Source organism: Oncorhynchus mykiss, chromosome 11, assembly GCF_013265735.2.
Source record: "Oncorhynchus mykiss isolate Arlee chromosome 11, USDA_OmykA_1.1, whole genome shotgun sequence".
NCBI classification, from domain to species: domain Eukaryota; kingdom Metazoa; phylum Chordata; class Actinopteri; order Salmoniformes; family Salmonidae; genus Oncorhynchus; species Oncorhynchus mykiss.
This window is the reverse complement of record NC_048575.1, coordinates 16,952,060-16,977,188: the sequence shown is the minus strand read 5'-3', so window position 1 is coordinate 16,977,188 and position 25,129 is coordinate 16,952,060. Positions and strand designations below refer to the sequence as shown.

General features: G+C 43.1%; 2 protein-coding genes across 14 annotated transcripts in view; both read right to left on the bottom strand.

Annotated features, from left to right (window-relative positions):
* Positions 1-657: 657 nt before the first annotated feature.
* LOC110535399 (eukaryotic translation initiation factor 5A-1) lies at positions 658-15,502 on the bottom strand. The gene is made up of 5 exons (XM_021620381.2): positions 15,361-15,502; positions 9,804-9,992; positions 9,410-9,514; positions 2,066-2,197; positions 658-1,967 (listed from the first exon to the last, which is right to left on the bottom strand). Exons 1-5 carry the CDS (start codon positions 15,490-15,492, stop codon positions 1,899-1,901), a joined length of 627 nt encoding a protein of 208 aa, XP_021476056.2. The 5' UTR covers positions 15,493-15,502; the 3' UTR covers positions 658-1,898.
* A 4,622-nt stretch (positions 15,503-20,124) lies between these two features.
* Positions 20,125-25,129, bottom strand: part of LOC110536565 (TRAF2 and NCK-interacting protein kinase) — a 54,700-nt gene continuing 49,695 nt past the window's right edge. For all 13 annotated transcript variants that reach the window (XM_036935066.1, XM_036935059.1, XM_036935060.1 and 10 more), the window contains 2 exons: positions 21,177-21,316; positions 20,125-21,045 (listed from right to left, as the gene is read on the bottom strand). In XM_036935066.1, the coding sequence (XP_036790961.1) occupies positions 21,203-21,316 (114 nt within the window). In that variant the 3' untranslated portion in view covers positions 20,125-21,045; positions 21,177-21,202. The remainder of the gene's footprint in view (positions 21,046-21,176; positions 21,317-25,129) is intronic.

The following is a 25,129-nucleotide window of genomic DNA, read 5'->3' as shown; positions in this document are numbered from 1 at the left end:
TGCATTCAAACACCATCGATAAAATGCAATTGTGTCGTATCTTATGCCTGCCCATACCATTGCCGCAGGGGCACACTGTTCACAACGCTGACATCAGCAAACCGCTCGCCCACACCATACACGACACCTGCCTGGTACAGGTGAAACTTGGAATCATCCGTGATAAGCACAATTCTTCAGCATGTCAGTGGCCAACTACCAACTTTAGTTAGTTACAACGCAAGTTAGGGCAAGCACGCAGATGAGCTTCCTGGAGACGGTTTGACATTTTGTGATGAAATTTTCAGGTTGTGCAAACCAAGTTTCAGCGGTCCGGTTGGTTGGTCTCAGACGATAATGCAGGTGAAGCTGACGTGGAGGTACTGGGCTGGCGTGGTTCTGCCTATTTTGTTGTTTTGATGCCGGTACACCATACTGCCAAACTCTCAAGTCATTGACTTGGCTTATGGTAGAGAAATGGACAATCAAGTCTCTGGTGGATATTCCTTATCAGCATGCCATTTGCAATTTCTGTAGCATGTGACTAAACTGCACATTTTAGTGGCCTTTGTTCCCAGCACAATGTACCCTTGACATGTCACCTGTCAGATGGATGCATTATCTTGGCAAAGGAGAAATGCCCACAATTTTAGAGAAGTAAGCTTTGTGCATATGGAACATTTCTGGGATATTTTATTTCAGCTCATGAAACCAACACTTTACATTTTACGTTTATATTTTTGTTCAGTGTACTATGCATATACAGAGTAGCAAACCATATGGTTCCAAGCAAATTGGAGTGCAGAGTTCCTAACCAAAGCTCAAACCTATCCATTCCTGTATCATTATTTTTTACTTCAGCTAGGCATTGGGACAGTGGAACATTATAGCGAGAAAACAAACCACAACTAAGAAAACGTTCTATTTGTTTTAACTTTATTTTTTGCCATCTCCAGTCAGGTGACAAAGGCCTCGAGTGAACAAAATAAGTTTGCAACTCCACCCCCCCCTGCCCTCATACACACCTCACTGCAAACTGCCTTCCAGAACATTCCGGAAGCCCACGCTGCCACACCAACACCTCAGACTCGACTATTATGGGATGCCCAGGGCAGCTGGGGCGGGGCCAGGTTGCCGTGGTGACAATAGAGGTAAGCGCACAGGGCCCTCAGCTTCCTAAACAGACAGAGTGGCATTGACAAGAGAAATCACTGAAGTTTGGTTTCATATTTAGCATCTTCTCTAATGTTCTCTTTCTTGATATCGAAGGTTTATTTAAATGCTAGGGTGGGACTGCCACCATCGTTCGTGGCTTGGGAGAAAAGCATCTGAGTTGTCTGATCTGCCAGAGCAGAGAGGCCATGCTGGGAAGCAGCAGTAAGGCGGCCAGAGAGGGACAACCCCAACAAGAGTTGGACAGTAAAAGGGGCCTCCAGCCCCCTCCTCCCACCAGTCAAAAAGCCCCCCCCCCCCCTCCCCCCAAAAGGCATCAGACCTGTTCTATTCAATCTAAGTAATATAAAAAAATAATCATACAAAAAGCTGGATCCCATCATTATTTTAAACATTCTGGAATGTATGTGGCAAGACCAAAACATCTCGAAGGCAAAAATAAACAGGAATGAGGAAGTCAAAAAAGAAAATCTATATTTTGAAAGTATTTTTCTTTATATAGTAGATTATGTATAACTAAACCTCAGTGATCCGGCAGAATGCCACCCAACAGCGAGCAAGCCGCTGTAACGGTGGGACAGTCCGACAGTGTCGGAGAGAAAACCAAAAAACGAGAAAAAAAAAGGAATCATAACAGAATGATTGAAGTTGTCTGAAGGCCGTCGCTTTGGTGACAGAATAACCAATAAGAATGCTAGACTGGTTGTGGGTGGAGTTTGTTGCCTGGGCAGCCCAGTCTGGTCTTTCTATTTGCCACCGGTCATCTGCTTAACGGCCACAGCACACTCCTCCCCCATAGCGGCCAGCACAGAGACCTGCAGGCAGAGAAATGGTTAATATTCTTCGTAGGCACCACTCAAAATAAACTGTCAAACGTAACAACACCCCAGCCAACGCTGTGCCAGCCACTCACCAGGATATCTTCACCGGCAGCAAACTTCTGCTCGATCTCCTTGCCCAGGTCTGAATCAGGCACACGCAGGTCCTCCCTCACATCACCATTGTCACCCATGAGGGACATGAACCCATCAGTGATGTTCAACAGCTGAAAACAAACAGGTTACAGTCAGACAAACGCACACTACAAGTGGTCTTAATGTCAGCCAGGCTGTGCAGATAAGGAAATAAGCAGAAATCTCACACATTGTCATGCAGTTTAGTATGTTAGAGAAAATGTGCATTTGTGATGTTAGCAATCGCACCAGAGGTTTGTGATGTGATCACTCTGGTGTAACAGCCATCTCCAAGGAGATCTCTGTAGCATGAACCATTCACACTCACGCCACGGGTATTGGCACAGTGCTGGGTGATCGTCATGCATTAGCACGGGGCAAGACTCCAACACCAAATTCACAGTTAAATGTAATCAAAGTGTTTATAAAAAGAAAAAAGATGACATTGCAAAGGGAAAATTACTGTGACCCAATCAGGGGCCAGTGCTGACAGCAGAGGCACAAGCTGTGGACTCATTGTTCCCAGAAAGAGAAAGCCATTGTGATCAGCACAACAGCATTACTCCCAAGGCAGTCAAATAATGTACCAAGAAACTTTGAGGTCACCCAATTGACCAGGCGTAAGCCTAACACATACAAGCGCATTTGATCATGCTTTGAGGCCTAAGTCTCCCCCAGGTAATGTAGCAAAGTACGTAAACACTGTCAACACGACAATAAACAAAGGGTCGTGGACAGTAACTTCAAATCAAATTTTATTTGTCACATAACATCTGCTAACCATGTGTTAATGCGAGTGTAGCGAAATGCTTGTGCTTCTAGTTCCGACAATGCAGTAATAACCAACAAGTAATCTAGCTAACAATGCCAGAACTACTACCTTATAGACACAAGTGTAAGGGGATAAAGAATATGTACATAAAGATATATAAATGAGTGATGGTACAGAGCGGCATAGGCAAGATACAGTAGATGGTATTGAGTGCAGTATATACATATGAGATGAGTATGTAAACAAAGTGGCATAGTTAAAGTGGCTAGTGATACATGTATTACATAAAGATGCAGTAGATGATAGAGTACAGTATATACGTATACATATGAGATGAATAATGTAGGGTATGTAAACATTATATTAGGTAGCATTGTTTAAAGTGGCTAGTGATATATTTGACATCATTTCCCATCAATTCCCATTATTAAAGTGGCTGGAGTTGAGCAGCAGCCACTCAATGTTAGTGGTGGCTGTTTAACAGTCTGATGGCCTTGAGATAGAAGCTGTTTTTCAGTCTCTCGGTCCCAGCTTTGATGCACCTGTACTGACCTCGCCTTCTGGATGATAGCGGGGTGAACAGGCAGTGGCTCGGGTGGTTGTTGTCCTTGATGATCTTTATGGCCTTCCTGTGACATCGGGTGATGTAGGTGTCCTGGAGGGCAGGTAGTTTGCCCCCGGTGATGCGTTGTGCAGACCTCACTACCCCCTGGAGAACCTTACGGTTGTGGGCGGAGCAGTTGCCGTACCAGGCGGTGATACAGCCCGACAGGATGCTCTCGATTGTGCATCTGTAAAGGTTTGAGAGTGTTTTTGGTGACAAGCCAAATTTCTTCAGCCTCCCGAGGTTGAAGAGGCGCTGCTGCGCCTTCTTCACGATGCTGTCTGTGTGGGTGGACCAATTCAGTTTGTCTGTGATGTGTACGCAGAGGAACTTAACTTACTACCCTCTCCACTACTGTTCCATCGATGTGGATAGAGGGGTGTTCCCTCTGCTGTTTCCTGAAGTCCACAATCATCTCCTTAGTTTTTTTGACGTTGAGTATGAGGTTATTTTCCTGACACCACACTCCGAGGGCCCTCACATCCTCCCTGTAGGCCGTCTCGTCCTTGTTGGTAATCAAGCCTACCACTGTTGTGTCGTCCGCAAACTTGATGTTTGAGTTGGAGGCGTGCGTGGCCATGCAGTCGTGGGTGAACAGGGAGTACAGGAGAGGGCTCAGAATGCACCCTTGTGGGGCCCCAGTGTTGAGGATCAGCGGGGTGGATATGTTGCCTACCCTCACCACCTGGGGGAGCCCGTCATGAAGTCCAGTACCCAGTTGCACAGGGCGGGGTCGAGACCCAGGGTCTCGAGCTTGATGACGAGCTTGGAGGGCACTATGGTGTTAAATGCCAGATGGGTTAGGGAAGTGTGCAGTGTGGTTGAGATTGCATCGTCTGTGGACCTATTTGGGCGGTAAGCAAATTGGAGTGGGTCTAGGGTGGAGGTGATATGGTCCTTGACTAGTCTCTCAAAGCACTTCATGATGACGGAAGTGAGTGCTACGGGGCGGTAGTCGTTTAGCTCAGTTACCTTCGCTTTCTTGGGAACAGGAACAATGGTGGCCCTCTTGAAGCATGTGAGAACAGACTGGGATAGGGATTGATTGAATATGTCCTCAAAGCGGGCAAAAATGTGATTTAGTCTGTCTGGGAGCAAGACATCCTGGTCCGTGACTGGGCTGGTTTTCTTTTTGTAATCCGTGATTGACTGTAGACCCTGCCACATAACTCTTGTGTCTGAGCCGTTGAATTGAGATTCTACTTTGTCTCTATACTGCTTGTTTGATTGCCTTGCGGAGGAAATAGTTACACTGTTTGTATTCGGTCATGTTTCTGGTCACCTTGCCCTGATTAAAAGCAGTGGTTCGCGCTTTCAGTTTCACGCGAATGCTGCCATCAATCCACGGTTTCTGGTTTGGGAATGTTTTAATCATTGCTATGGGAACGACATCTTCAACGCACATTCTAATGAACTCGCTCACCGAATCAGCGTATTCGTCAATGTTGTCTGACGCAATACGAAACATATCCCAGTCCACGTGATGGAAGCAGTCTTGGAGTGTGGAATCAGATTGGTCGGACCAGCGTTGAACACAACTCAGCGCGGGAGCCTCTTGTTTTAGTTTCTGTCTGTAGGCAGGGATCAACAAAATGGAGTCGTGGTCAGCTTTTCCGAAAGGAGAGCGGGGCAGGGCCTTTTATGCGTCGCGGAAGTTAGAATAGCAATGATCCAAGGTTTCCAGCCCTGGTTGCGCAATCGATATGCTGATACAATTTAGGGAGTCTTGTTTTCAGATTAGCCTTGTTAAAATCCCCAGCTACAATGAATGCAGCCTCCGGATATATGGATTCCAGTTTGCAAAGAGTCAAATAAAGTTTGTTCAGAGCCATCGATGTGTCTGCTTGGGGGGGAATATATACGGCTGTGATTATAATCGAAGAGAATTCCCTTGGTAGATAATGCGGTCGACATTTGATTTTGAGGAATTCTAAATCAGGTGAACAGAAGGACTTGAGTTCCTGTATGTTGTTGTGGCCACACCACGTCACGTTAACCATGAAGCATAGGCCCCCGCCCCTCTTCTTACCAGAAAGATGTTTGTTTCTGTCAGCGCGATGCATGGAGAAACCAGCTGGCTGCACTGACTCCGATAGCATCTCTCCAGTGAGCCATGTTTCCGTGAAGCAAAGAAAGTTACAGTCTCGGATGTCCCTCTGGAATGCTACCCGTGCTCGGATTTCATCAACCTTGTTGTCAAGAGACTGGTCATTGGCGAGAAGAATGCTAGGGAGTGGTGCACGATGTGCCCGTCTTCAATGCCTTACCAGCAACTATCAAGTGCATTAAAGCTCAATAAATACAAGCTCCATGGACAAGGATGACATCATGCCTGGGCGAGCAAGACCATATGGCCAATCACATTGCACCACCTCACAGGTGACAGCGGGCCAGACTGGGAGCGTGTGGAGCCAGTCTCACTACCCCACACTGAGAACGGACCAACTACAGGACTGCCCAGGGAGCCTTCTAGGAAAGTGTCTAGCCTTATGACGGTGGTTGGTTTGACAGCCAGTGACTGAATAGTGTTGAATAGTCTCTTGGAAAAGCAGTGCCCTGATCATAATGCCTAATTCACATTCTGAATTAGTACTGGTTCTGGTATCATTCCAACAATGTGGGAACAAGTGACATGGGGCATTTTCCCCCAAATCTGTCCTGGCCACCTCAGTGCACCTTTTGCCATAGCACTACACAGCTGATTAAAAAAATTCAAGCTTGATGAGTTGATTATTTGAGTCAGCTGTCTTGGGCAAACACCAAACTGTACCCAACACGTTTGGGAAACCCTGGCATAGGGGAATGAGCATTGACAGGAAGTGAGGTCACACTCTAGGCAGGGAATTCACTCTTTGTTCCACCAGCCACTGTGGCAGGTAGATGTAAAATCTACAAGCCATGCCAATTATTTTATCCACAATAACACCGAAACAGAAGTAGTAATGAAGTATATCGCTCAAGTCAGTTTCATTTTGACCCCAGTCTTATCCAATGCTAAAATAGTAAGAAGTTGAATGATGTTCTACAACTGAACATCCAAGTGCCTGCCCTGTCACAAAATGCTGCGTGATACGGATTTATTAGTTCAGGTCTCTAACGATGACATTTATTGAAAGAGTACTTAACTCCTTGTTGACTGGGGGCAGTATTGAGTAGCTTGGATGAATAAGGTGCCCAGAGTAGAGGTCGACCGATTAACTAGGGCCGATATGAAGTTGTCAAATCTGTATTTTTGGACATCGTTATTTTTTTCTGACATCTTTATTTAACTAGGCAAGTCAGTTAAGAACACATTCCTATTTTCAATGACGGCCTAGGAACGGTGGGTTAACTGCCCTGTTCAGGGGCAGAACGACAGATTTTCACCTTGTCAGCTCTGGGATTCAATCTTGCAACCTTACAGTTAACTAGTCCAATGCTCTAACCACCTGCCTCTCATTGCACTCCACGAGGGGCCTGCCTGTTACGCGAATGCAGTAAGCCAAGGTAAGTTGCTAGCTAGCATTAAACACATCTTATAAAAAAATACCCATAATCACTAGTTAACTACACATGGTTGATGATATTACTAGTTTATCCTGCGTTGCATATAATCGATGCGATGCGTGTTCTCGGAAAAGGACCGTCCTTGCTCCAATGTGTACCTAACCATGAACATCATTGCCTTTCTTAAAAATCCATTCACAGAAGTATATATTTTTTAAACCTGCATATTTAGCTTAAAGAAGTCCAGGTTAGCAGGCAATATTAACTGGGTGAAATTGTTTAACTTCTCTTGCGTTCATTGCACGCAGAGTCAGGGTACATGCAACAGTTTGGGCCACCTAATTTGCCAGAATTGTATGTAATTATGACATAACATTGAAGGTTGTGCAATGCAACAGGAATATTTAGACTTTTGGATGCCACCTGTTAGATAAAATACGGAACGGTTCCGTATTTCACTGAAAGAATAAATGTCTTGTTTTCGAGATGATAGTTTCCAGACTCGACCATATTAATGACCTAAGACTCGTATTTCTGTGTGTTATGTTATAATTACGTCTCTGATTTGATAGAGCAGTCTGACCGAGCGATGGTAGGCACCAGCAGGCTCGTAAGCATACATTCAAACAGCACCTTTGTGCATTTTTGCCAGCAGCTCTTCGTTGTGCTTCAACCATTGCGCTGTTTATGACTTCAAGCCGATCAACTCCCGAGATTAGGCTGGTGTAACCGATGTGAAATGGCTGGCTAGTTAGCGGGGTGGGCACTAATAGCGTTTCAAACATCACTCGCTCTGAGACCTATAGTTATTCCCCTTGCTCTGCATGGGTAACGATGCTTCGAGGATGGCTGTTGTCAATGTGTTCCTGGTTCGAGCCCAGGTAGGGGCGAGGAGACGGACGGAAGCTAAACTGTTACACGGCCAATGCTAAAGTGCCTATAAGAATATCCAATAGTCAAAGGTATATGAAATACAAATGGTATAGAGAGAAATAGTCCTATAATAACTACAACCTAAAACTTCTTACCTGGGAATATTGAAGACTGATGTTAAAAGGAACCACCAGCGTTCTCATGTTCTGAGCAAGGAACTGAAACGTTAGCTTTCTTACATGGCACATATTGCACTTTCCCTTCAACACTTTGTTTTTGCATTATTTAAACCAAATTGAACATGTTTCATTATTTATTTGAGGCTAAATAGATTTTTATTGATGTATTATATTAAGTTAAAATAAGTGTTCATTCAGTGTTGTTGTATTTGTCATAAACACCCAGGAAGTGGGAAATCTGAGGTTGGTTGTTTTTCCAACTCATTCCCTATTGAAGATAGTGTGGGATATTGGTCATGTTGGACGACTTCCTAAGGCTTCAACAGTCTTTAGAACCTTGTTTGATGCTTCTACTGTGAAGTGGGGCCGAATGAGAGGGGAATGAGTCAGAGGTCTTGTCATGTGAGAATTACCTCGCATTCCATTGCTTTTCTACAGAAAATGGAATTCTCCGTTTGGAACATTACGGAAGATTTATGATACAAACATCCTAAAAATTGATTCTATACTTAGTTTGACATGTTTCTACGGCCTGTAATATAACTTTTTGGACTTGTCGTCCGACCTTTCGGCTAGACTTGCACGCGCGTTTGGATTTGTTTACCAAACGCCTTTACAAAAGAAGCTACTTGGACATAAATTATGAACTTTATCGATGGATTCCTGGGAGTGCATTCTGATGAAGATCAAAGGTAAGTGAATATTTATCATCTCTGACTAATGTTGACTACACAACATGGCCGATCTCTGGCTGTTTGTCTCCGAGTGCCGTACACAGAAAAAGCATGGTGTGCTTTTTCCGTAAAGTTTTTTTTAAATCTGACACAGGGGTTGCATTAAGGAGAAGTATATCTACAATTCCACGCATAACACTTGTATCTTTTATCAATGTTTATTATGAGTATTTCTGTGAATTGATGTGGCGCTCTGCTAAATCACCGCATGTTTTGGAATTACTGAACATAACACGCCAATGTAAAATGAGATTTGATATAAATATGCACTTTATCAAATAAAACATACATGTATTGTGTAACATGAAGTCCTATTTATCCGTTATTTTACCAGGTAAGTTGACTGAGAACACGTTCTCATTTGCAGCAACGACCTGGGGAATAGTTACAGGGGAGAGGAGGGGGATGAATGAGCCAATTGTAAACTGGGGATTATTAGGTGACCGTGATGGTTTGAGGGCCAGATTGGGAATTTAGCCAGGACACCGGGGTTAACACCCCTACTCTTATGATAAGTGCCATGGGATCTTTAATGACCTCAGAGAGTCAGGACACCCGTTTAACGTCCCATCCGAAAGACGGCACCCTACACAGGGCAGTGTCCCCAATCTACCCGCTTTTGGCATGTGTTCATTTCCCACCCTGGTCACACTGACCTGGAACTCATTCCTCTTGATGTGGGGCACATCCATGTTGTGGGTGGAGGGACACATGTCCTCATACTTCTTGTTGGTGAAGATGTCAATGCCCACCATGTTAACCTAAAAGACGAAGAGGGATAAACATCAACTTAGAGAACAGAGTTTAACCACACCACTAATAACAGTCATAACAAGTTAAGTAAAACCTAATTTGATGAGTCAAGTTATGCTTGGAAAATTCAGACAAAGCATTTTTGGGTCAATTACTTCAGACGTGGACAAAGAAAGTACACCAGAAGTCTGTTCCCCACAAATTCCCCAATACTGATGCCGCCGGACATTGCCACTATGTAGCAGAGGCATCCCTAGGGCATGTAGTATTTGTATGCGCGTCTAAGCCACCCCCTACCTTGGCGTGTCCGTGCTTTCCGGTCTTGGAGGTGGACATTTCCACAATCTTACATGGGCGTCCCTTTAACACCACGTGACCGTTCTTTCGCAGGGCAGAGCACTGCATAGGAATGGTGGCGGAGGCACCAGACTCTCCGGTGGTGAAGTCAAGTTCGGGATCTGCCATGGTGCGATGGATTAGGGGGTACTGCAGAGGAACACATGTATCGGTTATATCAGGCAATTACAGCAACAGCACTGCCAATTTATTTCCATGTATGAATATGAGGGCTGTCAAAGTCAATGAGTAAAACATTAACGCCATTAAATCTTTCGACACGGTTAAGCGCATCTCCATTTCTTCAATGTACGGACCCTTTAAGCGCACATCCTTCACATCCATTATGGAGTGAAATGGTGGCCAGTCGCATATCATGTTGCTTCATTACAATGTTAGATCATGATACCTTACTGTGTTCAGTTTGTCATGTTTAGCAGGCCAACTGATATCCATGCCATGTCAATGGGACAACCGGACCAATTTAAATAGCTTTTGGTATGTTTAACTAGATGGTTTGCTTAGAACGGTTTACTAAAACACTGGCTAAATTGAGTTCTTATGTTCGCCTTGCCAATGACTTGACTGACAGTAGGTCGAGCGGATGAACAAGGCAGGGGCAAGGCCTCAGTTGCTGTTTGTTAGCTGATATATTCCAGTACAGATGTGGTAGTCAAGCTATAGGAGATGAGTGAAGAAATGTGGAAATTAAGTTGGAGTCATGAAATTTATTCATGTTGCTCAATGCTCCTAACTCAGTTGCCCGAAAATATTGCTAGTTTATCAATTTAAAGTAACTTGCCGCAGTCATTTTAATTAGAAACATTACAGCCATTACATTTACCTACTGTTTGTTGTAGTGCAGGTCAAAAGAGAAGCAAATGGTCCCAATTCTAGCAGTAGCAGCTTGTGACTAGTTCTTGATAAAAGAACATGATAAGTAGCCCAGGCTAGAATTGGCTGCCCTGTTATAATCTTGTGAAATTCATAACATCGTTGGACATGTTTAAAAAGGTGAAATATGTAACTTCATGGGCAACCCGACCAAATTCACAGAAATTCATTAAAGATGTCACTCATTGAAAGCAAGTCTAAGATGTGGTAGATCTGATCAGTTTAGTAACACCACTTTTTATTTTTGGAAAAATAACATTCCCAAAGTAAACCGCCTATTTCTCAGGACCAGATGCTAGAATATGCATATAATTGACAGCTTAGGATAGAAATCACTGTAAAGTTTCCAAACTGTCAAAATATTGTCTGAGAGTATAACAGAACTGATATCGCAGGCGAAAGCCCAAGAAAAATCCAATCAGGAAGTGACTCATGTTTTGAAACCGTTGTGTTCCTATGCACCCGTATTGGCAACTGAAAGGGATATCAACCAGATTCCTTTTTCTACGTAGTTTCGCCTTTATGTTGAAGAATGAGCGTAAACGACTACATTGCGTAAGTGGCCAGCTGAGGGCTCTCAGAGTGATTCTTGCGTAAAAGACAGAGGTAGTCATTTTTCCTCTCGCTCCTACTGAAAAGCCAATTGTCCCGGTTGATATATTATCGAATAGATATTTGAAAAACATCTTGAGGATTGATTATAAAAAAACATTTGCCATGTTTGTTGATATTATGGATATAATGCGAATTTTTCTCTGAGTTGTCGTGGCCGCTATTTCCGGTGGATTTCTCAACAGGGTAGGGTAGCCTAGTGGTTTTGGACTAGTAACCGAAAGGTTGCAAGTTCAAATCCCCAAGCTGACAAGGTACAAATCTGTCGTTCTGCCCCTGAACAGGCAGTTAACCCACTGTTCCTAGGCCGTCATTGAAAATAAGAATTTGTTCTTAACTGACTTGCCTAGTTAACTTCTTCGATATAGGGGGCGCTCTTTTAATTTTTGGATAAAAAAACGTTCCCGTTTTAAACTAGATATTTTGTCACGAAAAGATGCTTGACTATGCATATAATTGACAGCTTTGGAAAGAAAACACTGACGTTTCCAAATCTGCAAAGATATTATCTGTGAGTGCCACAGAACTGATGCTACAGGCAAAACCAAGATGAAATTTCAAACAGGAAATGCACCAGATTTTGAATGCGCTTTGTTCCAATGTCTCCTTATATGGTTGTGCATGCGCAAGGAATGAGCCTACACTTTCTGTCGTTTCCCCAAGGTGTCTGCAGCATTGTGACGTATTTGTAGGCATATCATTGGAAGATTGACCATAAGAGACTACATTTACCAGGTGCTCCGTCTGGTGTCCTCTGTTGCAATTATTGCGTAATCTCCAGCTGCGTGTATTTTACCATTTGCTTCAGAGGAGAAACCAAACTGCCACGAATGACTTATCATCGAATAGATATGTGAAAAACACCTCGAGGATTGATTCTAAACAACGTTTGCCATGTTTGTCGATATTATGGAGTTAATTTGGAAAAAAGTTTTGCGTTGTAATGACTGAATTTTCAGGTTTTCTCCTTAGCCAAACAAAACGATTTCTCCTACACAAATAATATTTTTGTAAAAACTGAACATTTGCTATCTAACCGAGTCTCCTCATTGAAAACATCTGAAGTTCTTCAAAGGTAAATGATTTTATTTGAATGCTTTTGTTTTTGTGAAAATGTTGCCTGCTGAATGCTAGGCTTAATGCTATGCTAGCTATCAATACTCTTACACAAATGCTTGTGTAGCTATGGTTGAAAAGCATATTTTGAAAATCTGAGATGACAGTGTTGTTAACAAAAGGCTAAACTTGTAAGCCAATATATGTATTTCATTTAATTTGCGATTTTCATGAATAGTTAACGTTGTGTTATGGTAATGAGCCTGAGGCTATAATTACGCTCCCGGATACGGGATTGCGCGACACAACAGGCTAAATAAAGGTAAAATAAAAAAAATTCAGTGACAAACAGAGGAATTTTGGATATAAAAATAACCTTTATGGAACAAAAGGAACATTTGCTGTCTAACTGGGAGTCTCGTCAGTGAAAACATCCAAAGATCAAAGGTAAACGGTTAATTTGATTGCTTTTCTGATTTGTGACCAAGCTTCCTGCTGCTAGCTGGACATAACACTATGCTAGGCTATCGTTAAACTTACAAACGCTTGTCTTGCTTTGGCTGCAAAGCATAATTTCAAAATCTGAGATGACAGGGTGATTAACAAAAGGCTAAGCTGTGTTTCACTATATTTCACTTGTGATTTCATGAATGTGAATATTTTCTAGTAATATTTTTTGACCGTTGCGCTATGCTAATTGGTGTAGTTGCTGACAATTCTCACGGATCCCGGATGGGTAGTTCCAAGAGTTAAAAACATAAAATACAAACCCCCGATATACAGACGGTAAATTTAATTTATTCTGCCCATTTGGAATTTTGCAAAAGGATTGACTATTCCACATTTAACACTGCATGGTGATGATTTAGGGCCACAACATCCGTTTGGTGAGTAGGCCCTGGGCTCCCGAGTGGCGCAGAGGTGCAAGGCACTGCATCACAGTGCTAGAGGCGCCACTACAGACCCTGGTTCGATATCACAATTGACCCAGCGTAGTCCAGGTTAGGGTTCAGCCATCATTGTAAATAAGAATTTGTTCATAATTTACTTGGCAAGTTAAATAATGATCCCTGTCTTCAATAAACTAATGTCAGAATATTTTCAGTGTGTTGCTGTCATAGCCAAGCCAATTCTAAATGCCACTAACAGTTCACAAATAACCTACGTGGAACTGCAGCTAGTTGGAACATTTCCCTACTTCAACCAGTCCATTTTAAATTTGGCAAGGAATGTAGCTTGGTTATCTTATCCGGAGCGAGTGACATCAAATGCGTTTTGCAAGATGACCAGCCTACATTTTCGTACTTGACGCACATGTGAATAACTTTTAACCTAGCTAGTTGGAGTCTGTCCTTCTGTACCATTGAACAGCAAATAAAACGGAGCTGAAAATATTGAAGGCATGTGGTACTCGGAGTGCCCTGCATTGCGGACTGTTCCATAGACAATGAATGACTTCTGTCAGAACCCAAAGAGTTGACACATTTGGTGGACATGAGGCGTGAGACGGGGAAATGCTTGTATTTTTCGGTGTGCATCAAAAACACTACGCAATGCAAAAATATGGGGTCAAAATTGTCCTTATTGGTCATGCAATCGCAAAGCTATTCCACGAAACAGTTTCACTAGTCTGGTTAAAGATAGTTGACATCAGTTCCTGTACTCATGTCCATTATAACCAAAATCATGCTGTGGGTGACAACGTGGGAATAATGGACGTCCCAGCACACGTGGACCTCATAGTCAAATTTAACAGGCGACTGCCAACCCACTTCACAAATCAGCCCAAAAAACTGGATCAGGGCCCGACCTGGTCATGTTAACGATCATCCCCACGCCCTGTCCACGTGTCCCAGTTTGGCCTGCGCCTCTGTTCGGGAGGCAGAACGGGAGTTTGCTTCACGTCACGATGAACCTGCCGCATTATAGTGCCCCGGTAAATAACGGAGGCCTGGCCCGGGACGCTCGCAGCCGACCGGACAACATTTATTATCATTGTTGGCTAGACAACTTCCTACGCTAACGTCAGATTGCTAATGTGATTCACACAAGCACCAGTGATACCGTTCAACCAACTTCACACAAGTTTGGATAGGTTAGCTGAAAGAGGCTAACAATAAGCTAGTTAGCTACTGGCCCGGCCTACACGCTGTGTATCTATTGTAACTAGCTTTGAGAATCAACATTGGGAGAGAAAAAACACCGACTACGGATTATAAAAGACAACGTTAACCACCACACCAAATAGTATTGATTAACAAGAGACACATTGGATTATAAATAGAAGCGTTAATGTATTAGCCAGCTAACCAGATGGCTAAATTAGATTGAAAGACGCGATAGTTTGCTAGCTAGCGTTACTAGTATGACGACAATTCCATGCCATAAGCGAGAAGTTAATTGTAAAAACGTTCGGGGTAATTTTAAGTCATCACAACTTCCCAGATTTGTTTTACGAAAACATTGCATTACCTAGCCAATTAGCTAATGTTAGCTAGCGTTGCAATTAGCAACCTCATCACAATACTTTGCCTAAACACAAAAATGTTAATTCGGAAGTGATAAACACGTATAAAAATAAACAGTTGGCATCTTTGTTAAATTGTCTTATGTCAATGTAACGTACATTACAACATTGTTAGTTTTCCTAGGGCAGTTAAACATTCGGCTAGTTTAGCAGGCTAGGCTAGCAAGACATGACTAGCAACGTCCAACAAGCGCGCAGAAGGCCTCATGCCTCTTTTCCATTAGCGTAAAATCGGTGGATTCAGAAACATGGGACCAACACCCTTTCGCCGTATGCACCTACACTCGTGAAGTAAACTTAAAATTGACCTTTGCTTTCCACTACCAAAACCTAAAAGGAATCTGTCCAGTCAAAAATAAACTGACATAAAACTACTAAAAGTTGTCAATTTTCCCCCGTGAACAGAAGCACGCTGCATGCACCACTTACCTTCCAAGAAAAAGAAGAACAGGACTGCGCAAGCGCGACCAATTTAACTGCGGCATACGTAGACAGAGGAACATTTATATAGTTTCCGTTAAAGCGGTAGTCCAAAGATTTTCTTCTGTGTTCTCCCAACATACCGCTATAATAAAACATACTGCTATGGTCCTAATGTAGTGTTCAGCCAATACTGCAACATATTTGGTTCCATAGTGTGGGGTTAATGACAATAAAACAGCAAAGTACCTACAAACTAGGATGATAACTGTTTGCTGAAGACGTTCCTGAGTGGCCTAGTTATACTTAAATAGGCTTGAACATCTATGGCAAGACTTGAGAATGGCTATCAAGCAATGTTATACAACAAACTTGACAGAGCTTGACAAATTTTTTAAAGAATATTGTGAAAATATTGTACAATCCAGGTGTGTAAAGCTCTTAGAAACCTACCCAGAAAGGCACAGCTGTAATCACCACCAAAGGGGATTCTAACATGCATTGACTCAGAGGGTTGAATACTTACCAAATCAAGATATATATTTTTTTTTATTAAATATATATATTTCTTCTTTTTTTGGGACAAATGTTCACATTTTTCATCCACTTTGACATTAGAGTATTTTGTGTAGATCGTTGACAGAAAATGACAATTACATCAATTTTAATCCCACTTTGTAACAGAACATTTGGAAAAAGTCAAGGGGAATACTTTCTGAAGGCACTGCATGATACTAGATGAAAGGGAATATAGGCTCCAGGGTTGGGGTTAATTCCATTTCAATTCCAATGAATTCAGAAAGTGAACCAAACTCCAATTAAAAATGTTTAAATACTAATTGAAAAGCATTGAAGAGAATTGGAATTTTAGAGTACTTTCTGAATTGACCACAGCCCTGGTAGGCTCATAATAACAAAATAATTTTATGATGAGAGAGAGAGGAGTACAGACAAGATATTTCACACATAGCTCATGTTTAACTTATTTTATTTAAGAAAAAAACAGCACATTTCTAATGCATGTTGTCATTTGGAAACATGAAGTGTGTGAATAGGTTACATGGAAAAGTCAAACAAAATGCCTCCAGTCCACATTAATTAATCACCATCAATAATCACATGTATCCATGCTCATCACCCATACATCCTCCCTCTGTGTCTGTCATGGTGACACAGAAGTAACAGCAGAAGACTAAAGAAGTCAGTAGCTCTTTATTGCTAAACACTCTAAGGAAGCTAGGATACAGTGTACAGATACCATCCCAACATTGTTCCCTTATAATCCATGTTTATCCAATTCTACTCACTTATATTTAAAACATACATATTTGTGATGTGCCAAACTTGGAGGCCCAAAGTCTAAAGAACCTGTAAGTAGGCCTACTGCAGTGAGCCCCGCTTCTCTCTCCCCACACCTCCACATGCAGACAGACAGAAAATAACGCTAGAAAAATGCTCTCAGACCAGTGGGTCGGTCCTGATCGGTACGGAGAACAGCCTCCTCTGATATGCTACTGCTTGAGTACTGGCACCTCTTACAGAACATTGGCTCTAAAATATGGACCCATGTACTATAGTCTCTTGTGACAGCCTTAAAAGCTGAGATTTGGTTCTGGGTGTCGAGATTACCTGTACTGTAGAATTTAAATAAGTACTGGTACCTATTTCATTCCACTTCAAGCACTTTGTCACAAAAACACAGATCATGGAGGTGAAGCACCTTGGGTAGTTTACCATACACAGCAGACCACACAGCTAATCCCATGGAGCCAAAGACAGAGCCCTCTATGACTCCAGATCTACGTACAGCAGTATTGACATTGGTTCTAATTCAAGAAAAAAACATGAAAATAGCTCTCAAACAAGGAAATCATATGGATCCTCAACAGAGCAGGACATCATCCCAATATTTAGTATGTCACAGGTGCTTGTTTCTTTGTGTGTGTATGTGTGCTATGGAGCTGAACATGGGGGACAAAGGGGCAGGGGAAAATCATGTGGCCAACAGTGTGAGATAGGGCTGCCATGTACTTTACATGTCAGACACAGACATCCAGACACAGAGTGAGAAGTAAAGCAGCGGAGGATGTCTATGTAATCATAATCATGTCTCTGTACAAGGACAGTTACGCTTAAACAACACATACAGTGGGGAGAACAAGTACTTGATACACTGACGATTTTGCAGGTTTTCCTACTTACAAAGCATGTAGAGGTCTGTAATTTTTTATCATAGGTACACTTCAACTGTGAGAGACGGAATCTAAAACAAAAATCCAGAAAATTACATTGTATGATTTTTAAGTAATTAATTTGCATTGTATTGCATGACATAAGTATTTGATCACCTACCAACCAGTTAGAATTCCGGCTCTCACAGACCTGTTCGTTTTTCTTTAAGAAGCCCTCCTTTTCTCCACTCATTACCTGTATTAACTGCACCCGTTTGAACTTGTTACCTGTATAAAAGACACCTGTCCACACACTCAATCAAACAGACTCCAACCTCTCCACAATGGCCAAGACCAGAGAGCTGTGTAAGGACATCAGGGATAAATTGTAGACCTGCACAAGGCTGGGATGGGCTACAGGACAATAGGCAAGCAGCTTGATGAGAAGGCAACAACTGTTGGCGCAATTATTAGAAAATGGAAGAAGTTCAAGATGACGGTCAATCACCCTCGGTCTGGGGCTCCATGCAAAATCTCACCTCATGGGGCAATCTATGATCATGAGGAAGATGAGGGATCAGCCCAGAACTACACAGCAGGACCTGGTCAATGACCTGAAGAGAGCTGGGACCACAGTCTCAAAGAAAACCATTAGTAATACACTACGCGGTCATGGATTAAAATCCTGCAGCGCACGCAAGGTCCCCCTGCTCAAGCCAGCACATGTCCAGGCCCGTCTGAAGTTTGCCAATGACCATCTGGATGATCCAGAGGAGGAATGGGAGAAGGTCATGTGGTCTGATGAGACAGAAATAGAGCTTTTTGGTCTAAACTCCACTCGCCGTGTTTGGAGGAAGAAGAAGGATGAGTACAACCCCAAGAACACCATCCCAACCGTGAAGCATGGAGGTGGAAACATCATTCTTTGGGGATGCTTTTCTGCAAAGGGGACAGGACGACTGCACCGTATTGAGGGGAGGATGGATGGGGCCATGTATCGCGAGATCTTGGCCAACAACCTCCTTCCCTCAGTAAGAGCATTGAAGATGGGTCGTGGCTGGGTCTTCCAGCATGACAACGACCCAAAACACACAGCCAGGGCAACTAAGGAGTGGCTCCGTAAGAAGCATCTCAAGGTCCTGGAGTGGCCTAGCCAGTCTCCAGACCTGAACCCAATAGAACATGTTTGGAGGGAGCTGAAAGTCCGTATTGCCCAGCAACAGCCCCGAAACCTGAAGGATCTGGAGAAGGTCTGTATGGAGGAGTGGGCCAAAATCCCTGCTGCAGTGTGTGCAAACCTGGTCAAGAACTACAGGAAACGTATGATCTCTGTAATTGCAAACAAAGGTTTCTGTACCAAATATTAAGTTCTGCTTTTCTGATGTATCAAATACTTATGTCATGCAATAAAATGCAAATTAATTACTTGAATCCAGAAAATCACATTGTATGATTTTTTTGTTTTAGATTCCGTCTCTCACAGTTGAAGTGTACCTATGATAAAAATGACAGACCTCTACATGCTTTGTAAGTAGGAAACACTGCCGATTTTGCAGATTCAAATACTTGTTCTCCCCACTGTAGTTGACTGGAGTACCAGTCTGGGGGGGCGGGTTATTGATTCAGACGAGGTGAACACACACACCTAACAGTGGCAGTTTAATTCTGTACTGTTAGCAGGGAAGACAAGTCACACATGCACACGCACACTTTCATTCTTGCACACATGTTCAAAGTCTGATACTAAACACAATAAAAACATATTGTAGAAACCATTTTCTCTACTCTGTAGAAAGCCTTATAGTATGAACATGATGGTCTTTCTCTAAATTATCCATTAGATATCATAATCAAATGCTTTATCATATTTACCCTACGGTTTCTGGGAAACAACCCTCTTTTCCTCTAACCTATACCCCCTGCAGTGTTCAAAGATCTGACAGGACTGGATAGGAGAAAGCAAGATGGCTGCCTACCCAGGTTCAAACATCAGTCGGTCACATTTATATTTAACCAGTCATTTCAGATCTATGACTGAAGAGGTAAGGAATTAGTGGATGGAGTAGGCTCATTGCTATTACCCTTTATTACATACAACCCACATCAGTAGTCTCATCATTGGTTCAGTAAACACAGTCACCCTCCTCAACGCTCTACTACCTTTGCAGATAGTGTCAGACACAGTATCCTAGAAGACTAAATGTGATTAAACTTAACGGTTTGAGATTCATGTGGTCATTCCACCTGGCCATCTAAAGCTATTTTGAGTACATTTACACCCCCACCCCCAGTTTAAGGTATTGACTGACTATAACATGGTGGGTCTCATTTTGGAAAGTTAAATCTTTCCAACCACGCATTTGTCCAGTCAGACTACACCTGTGTATTGCCTTAGTTTAGAAGTCAAAAGTGATGACGACAAGTGGAATAGATGTCACTATGCAAATGTAGAGGAGCAGGTCAACTAATGGAAGGGGGGAAGAGATGAGAGAAGAGGTGGTGTAGGAGGAAGCCTGACAACTAACCAACCCAAACGTCTGTCTCTCCATCACTCCTCCCTCTCTTGCAGTCTTTAATATGAAGAAGCATGTCACATTTTTTGAATGACATTTCTACAGGAGGAAGATGAACTAAACAAACTCAGACTGCTCTCATCATTCTCTCCATCTCCTCCTTTTCTCTGTCCTCCATTGTTCCGTCTCAGTGTAAGAGTGTCTGATAGGGAAGCAGCTCCGTTTCAGATCATAGAATGTGTATTTACAGATGTGAAACACACAGAATATAAATATGCCAAATAGATTGAATGTAAAATAGAAGTCACAGAGAAAGAGGGGAGCACAGGTGAACTAGAACAAGAATGACAATAGTATATATATTTTCTGTGACCACCGGTGACAATATTTGTATTTTTTCAAGTGTTCCTGCAGTCAAGAATCTACACTCAGCCCCACGGCGTATATACGCACACAGGTCAGGGGTCATGACAACACCCTCAGTACCCCTGACCCCATGAGGGAGACTACACCAGCACCTCTTGTCACCACCTCCCAAAAACAAACACTGAGGCTACATCCAAAACGGCACGCTATTCCCTACTCTGGCCAAAAGTATTGCACTGTATAGGGAATATGGGCCATCTTGGACAGTGCCTGAGAGAAACTAAACGCACCACAGAGAGAGTTGTCTGAGCGTATCTGGAAAGTTGTTGGAGAGCTCCTCTCTAGTTCCTCTGGTGGAGGGAGGTTAGTACTGCAGGCGTCTGGCTGGCTGGCGATGAGAGTTGGACGGAAGACGGTTTTTCTCTTCCTCCCGTCTCCACTGAGCCGCCGCCACTCTGTGTTCACTCATCTGTCTCAGTTCTCTCTTTTCATCCCTCCATCCTGTCCTCTGGTTAGGCATGTACAGTATGGAGGGAGGATGTAAGGAGGGGTTGCCAGGGTTACCAGTTCATCATAGAGCTCCGGTTCAGGGTCATGAAGAAGACTTGGCTGCTGCCGCCGGAACGCACAGAGGCGAAAAACACCTGCACACAGCACAAAGCATCATGGGAAGTGAGGAGAGTAAGCATGTGTGTTGGCTTATACAGTTAGGTTTTGCAGCATGTGTGTGCTCTTGTGCTTGTACACATGTACATGTGTTCGTGCTAACACACACCTTGTCGTTCCTCTCCGACAGGAACTTCAGTCGCTGAGCTCGCTTGTGCATGAAAACTCCGTCGAGGTGTCCCGTCTCCACGGAGCGGATCTCAATGGCCTTCTCTCCCCAGCCCATGATCTGGTTGGAGTGGATGTAGGCTGGGGGAGGGACAGGGACACACAGACAGGGGAATGGACAGGAGAGCACTCACTCAAACCAGTCACAGATCACACCCCTAGGCCACGCCTCCGGGAGGAAATCATTGCAGCAGTTTCTGTATCTCATTCTGAACGACGGATAAAACTCAAACACCTGAGCTGTCCACTCCGAGGGGGGATGGGGAGGGCAGTTTCATACAGACCCAGGGATAACACTAATAAGAGAGATGCCCAGATTTATGGGGGCATAGTCAAAGTCAACCGTAGAGCTCTACTGGGAGAGAAGGTCATCTGGGGGTCAACTGTAATGACTCTGGTATAGTGGTTTGACGTGGACGGTAACCCTGCCCTGGGTTTACCCCTGGGTGGTTGTACTGTAGCAGAGACTCTGCAGGTGACTGATGACTATGCTGTGAGGATGGTTACAGTAGTAGCAGCATGATAATGATTGGGTGATTTTACCTCCCAGTTCTGTCATCCAGCTCCTTTGTGCTCAGGGAGTGAGCTGGCCAACGGACTGGATTGTTAGTGTGTGGGTGTGTGTGCCAGTCCGTGTGTGAATGTGTATGTGTGTACTGGTTTGTATTGGGTGGCTTGGGGCTGTATGTGTTTATATAGTGTGTGTGTTGGGGCCGGGGTGGAGATGCCTTTAAAAGAACGAGACAAACTCAGGGGTAGAAGTTCCTAGGAACTGAGTGCAGTCTCAAAATACAACAACACAAACACAGTGTTTCAGACAAAGACAGAACGAGCCAAATGAAAACAGAACGAGTCAACCAGACAGACATGATAAACTGAGGCTTGGTATTAAGAGTGGAGAGACAGAAGAGAAGCGGAGCTGATCTGAAGGGATCAGAGGGATCTATCAATACCCATTCTAGATCTAGTGGGATTAAAGCAATAAGATCCTTGTTACTGACCCTGAGCTTTGTTAATTAGTTAGAGATGTGATGTGCGTCGTTAATAGACCTGGGTCAAATACTTGAGGTGAGCTTGATTTAGCTTGGACCTTACGCCGTTGGAGCTAGTCCATGGCACAGAGGAAATTTAATCAAGCGCAACTCATGTACTTGAAAGTATTTGACGTATGTACACTGAGCGTACAAAACATTAAAGACACCTTCCTAATATTGAGTTGCATGCCCCGCCCCTCTTTCCCACAGAACAGCCTCAATTCGTCTTAATGGACACTACAAGGTTTCGAAAGCGTTCCACATGGATGCTGACCCATGTTGACTCCAATACAGCAGCGTTGCAGTTATTGACACAAACCAGTGCGCCTGGCACCTACTGCCATAGATACTTAAATAGATGACTTGCCCATCCACCCTCTGAATGGCACACATACACAAACGTCTCTAGGCTAAAAATAAATTAAAAAAATCTTTATTCTGTCTCCTTGCCTTCATCTACACTGATTGAAGTGGACTTAACAAGAGACATCAGTAAGGGGTCATAGCTTTCACCTGGATTCACTTGGTCAGTCTGTCATGGAAAGAGCAGGTGTTCCTAATGTTTTGTACACTCAGTAAATAAAGACAATGTATTTGACATGCGTACATAAAAACAAACAGAAAATGTCTCCATCCAAAGAGAGGCAGGTAGACATATCCTAGATCCAGAAAGACAGATAGATAGATCCTACCTGGATATACAGGTAGATACAGTTGAAGTCGGAAGTTTATATACACCTTAGCCAAATATATTTAAACTTTTTTTTTTTTTTACAAATCCTGACATTTAATCAGTAACAATTCCCTGTCTTAGGTCAGTTAGGATCACCACTTTATTTAATGTCAGAATAATAGTAGAGAGAATGATTTATTTCGGCTTTTATTTCTTTCATCACATTCCCATTGGGTCAGAAGTTCACATACACTCAATTTGTATTTGGTAGCATTGCCTTTACAATGTTTAACTTGAGCCAAATGTTTCAGGTAGCCTTCCACAAGCTTCCCACAATAAGTTGGGTGAATTTTGACCCATTCCTCCTGACAGAGATGGTGTAACTGAGTCAGGTTTGTAGGCCTCCTTCCTCGCACACACTTTTTCAGTTCTGCCCACAAATTTTCTATGGGATTAAGGTCAGGGCTTTGTGATGGCCACTCCAATACCTTGACTTTCTTGTCCTTAAGCCATTTTGCCACAATTTTGGAAAAATGCTTGGGGTCATTGTCCATTTGGAAGACCCATTTGCGACTAAGCTTTAACTTCCTGACTGATGTCTTGAGATGTTGCTTCAATATATCCACATAATTTTCCCCTCATGATGTCATCTATTTTGTGAAGTGCACCAGTCCCTCCTGCAGCAAAGGCACCCCCACAACATAATGCTGCCACCCCCGTGCTTCACGGTTGGGATGGTGTTCTTCGGCTTGCAAGCCTCCCTCTTTTTCCTCCAAACATAACAATGGTCATTATGGCCAAACAGTTCTATTTTTGTTTCATCAGACAAGAGGATATTTCTCCAAAAAGTACAATCTTTGTCCCCATGTGCAGTTGCAAACCGTAATCTGGCTTTCTTATGGCGGTTGTGGAGCAGTGGCTTCTTCCTTGCTGAGCGGCCTTTCAGGTTATGTCAAAATCAGACTCATTTTACTGTGGATATAGATACTTTTGTACCCGTTTCCTTCAACGTCTTCACAAGGTCCTTTGCTGTTGTTCTGGGATTGATTTGCACTTTTCGCACCAAAGTACGTTAATCTCTAGGAGACAGAACGCGTCTCATTCCTGAGCGGTATGACGGCTACGTGGTCCCATGATGTTTATAATTGCATACTATTGTTTGTACAGATGAACTTTGTACCTTCAGGCATTTGGAAATTTCTTCCAAGGATGAAACAGACTTGTGGAGGTCTTACATTTTTTTCTGAGGTCTTTGCTGATTTCTTTTGATTTTTCCATGATGTCAAGCAAAGAGGCACTGAGTTTGAAGGAAGGCCTTGAAATACATCCACAGGTACACCTCCAACTGACTCATTTGATGTCAATTAGCCTATCAGAAGCTTCTAAAGCCATGACATAATTTTCTGGAATTTTCCAAGCTGTTTAAAGGCACAGTCAACTTAGTGTATGTAAACTTCTGACCCACTGGAATTGTGATACAGTGAATTATAAGTGAAATAATCAGTCTGTAAACAACTGTTGGAAAAATTACTTGTGTCATGCACAAAGTAGATGTCCTAACCAACTTGCCAAAACTATAGTTTGTTAACAAGAAATTTGTGGACTGGTTGAAAAACAAGTTTTAATGACTCCAACTTAAGTGTATGTAAACTTCCGACTTCAACTGTAGATCCTAGACCTGGAGAGACAGACAGACCCAGAGAGTCAGGTAGACAGATCCTAGACCCGGAGAGACAGATCATAGACCCAGAGAGACGGGTAGACAGATCCCAGACCCAGAGAGACAGGTAGACAGATCCCAGACCCAGAGAGACAGGTAGACAGATCCCAGACCCAGAGAGACAGGCAGATAGATCATAGACCCAGAGAGACAGGTAGACAGATCCCAGACCCAGAGAGACAGGTAGACAGATCCCAGAGAGACAGGTAGACAGATCCCAGACCCAGAGAGACAGGCAGATAGATCATAGACCCAGAGAGACAGGTAGACAGATCCCAGACCCAGAGAGACAGGTAGACAGATCCCAGACCCAGAGAGACAGGTAGACAGGTAGACAGATCCCAGACCCAGAGAGACAGGTAGATTCATGTACAGGTAGATATCCATTAGATTTCAGTATCATCTGGTTGTCAATCAAACAACACAAAAACAACATGAATAATAAAGCAGCAGACAAACAGACACAG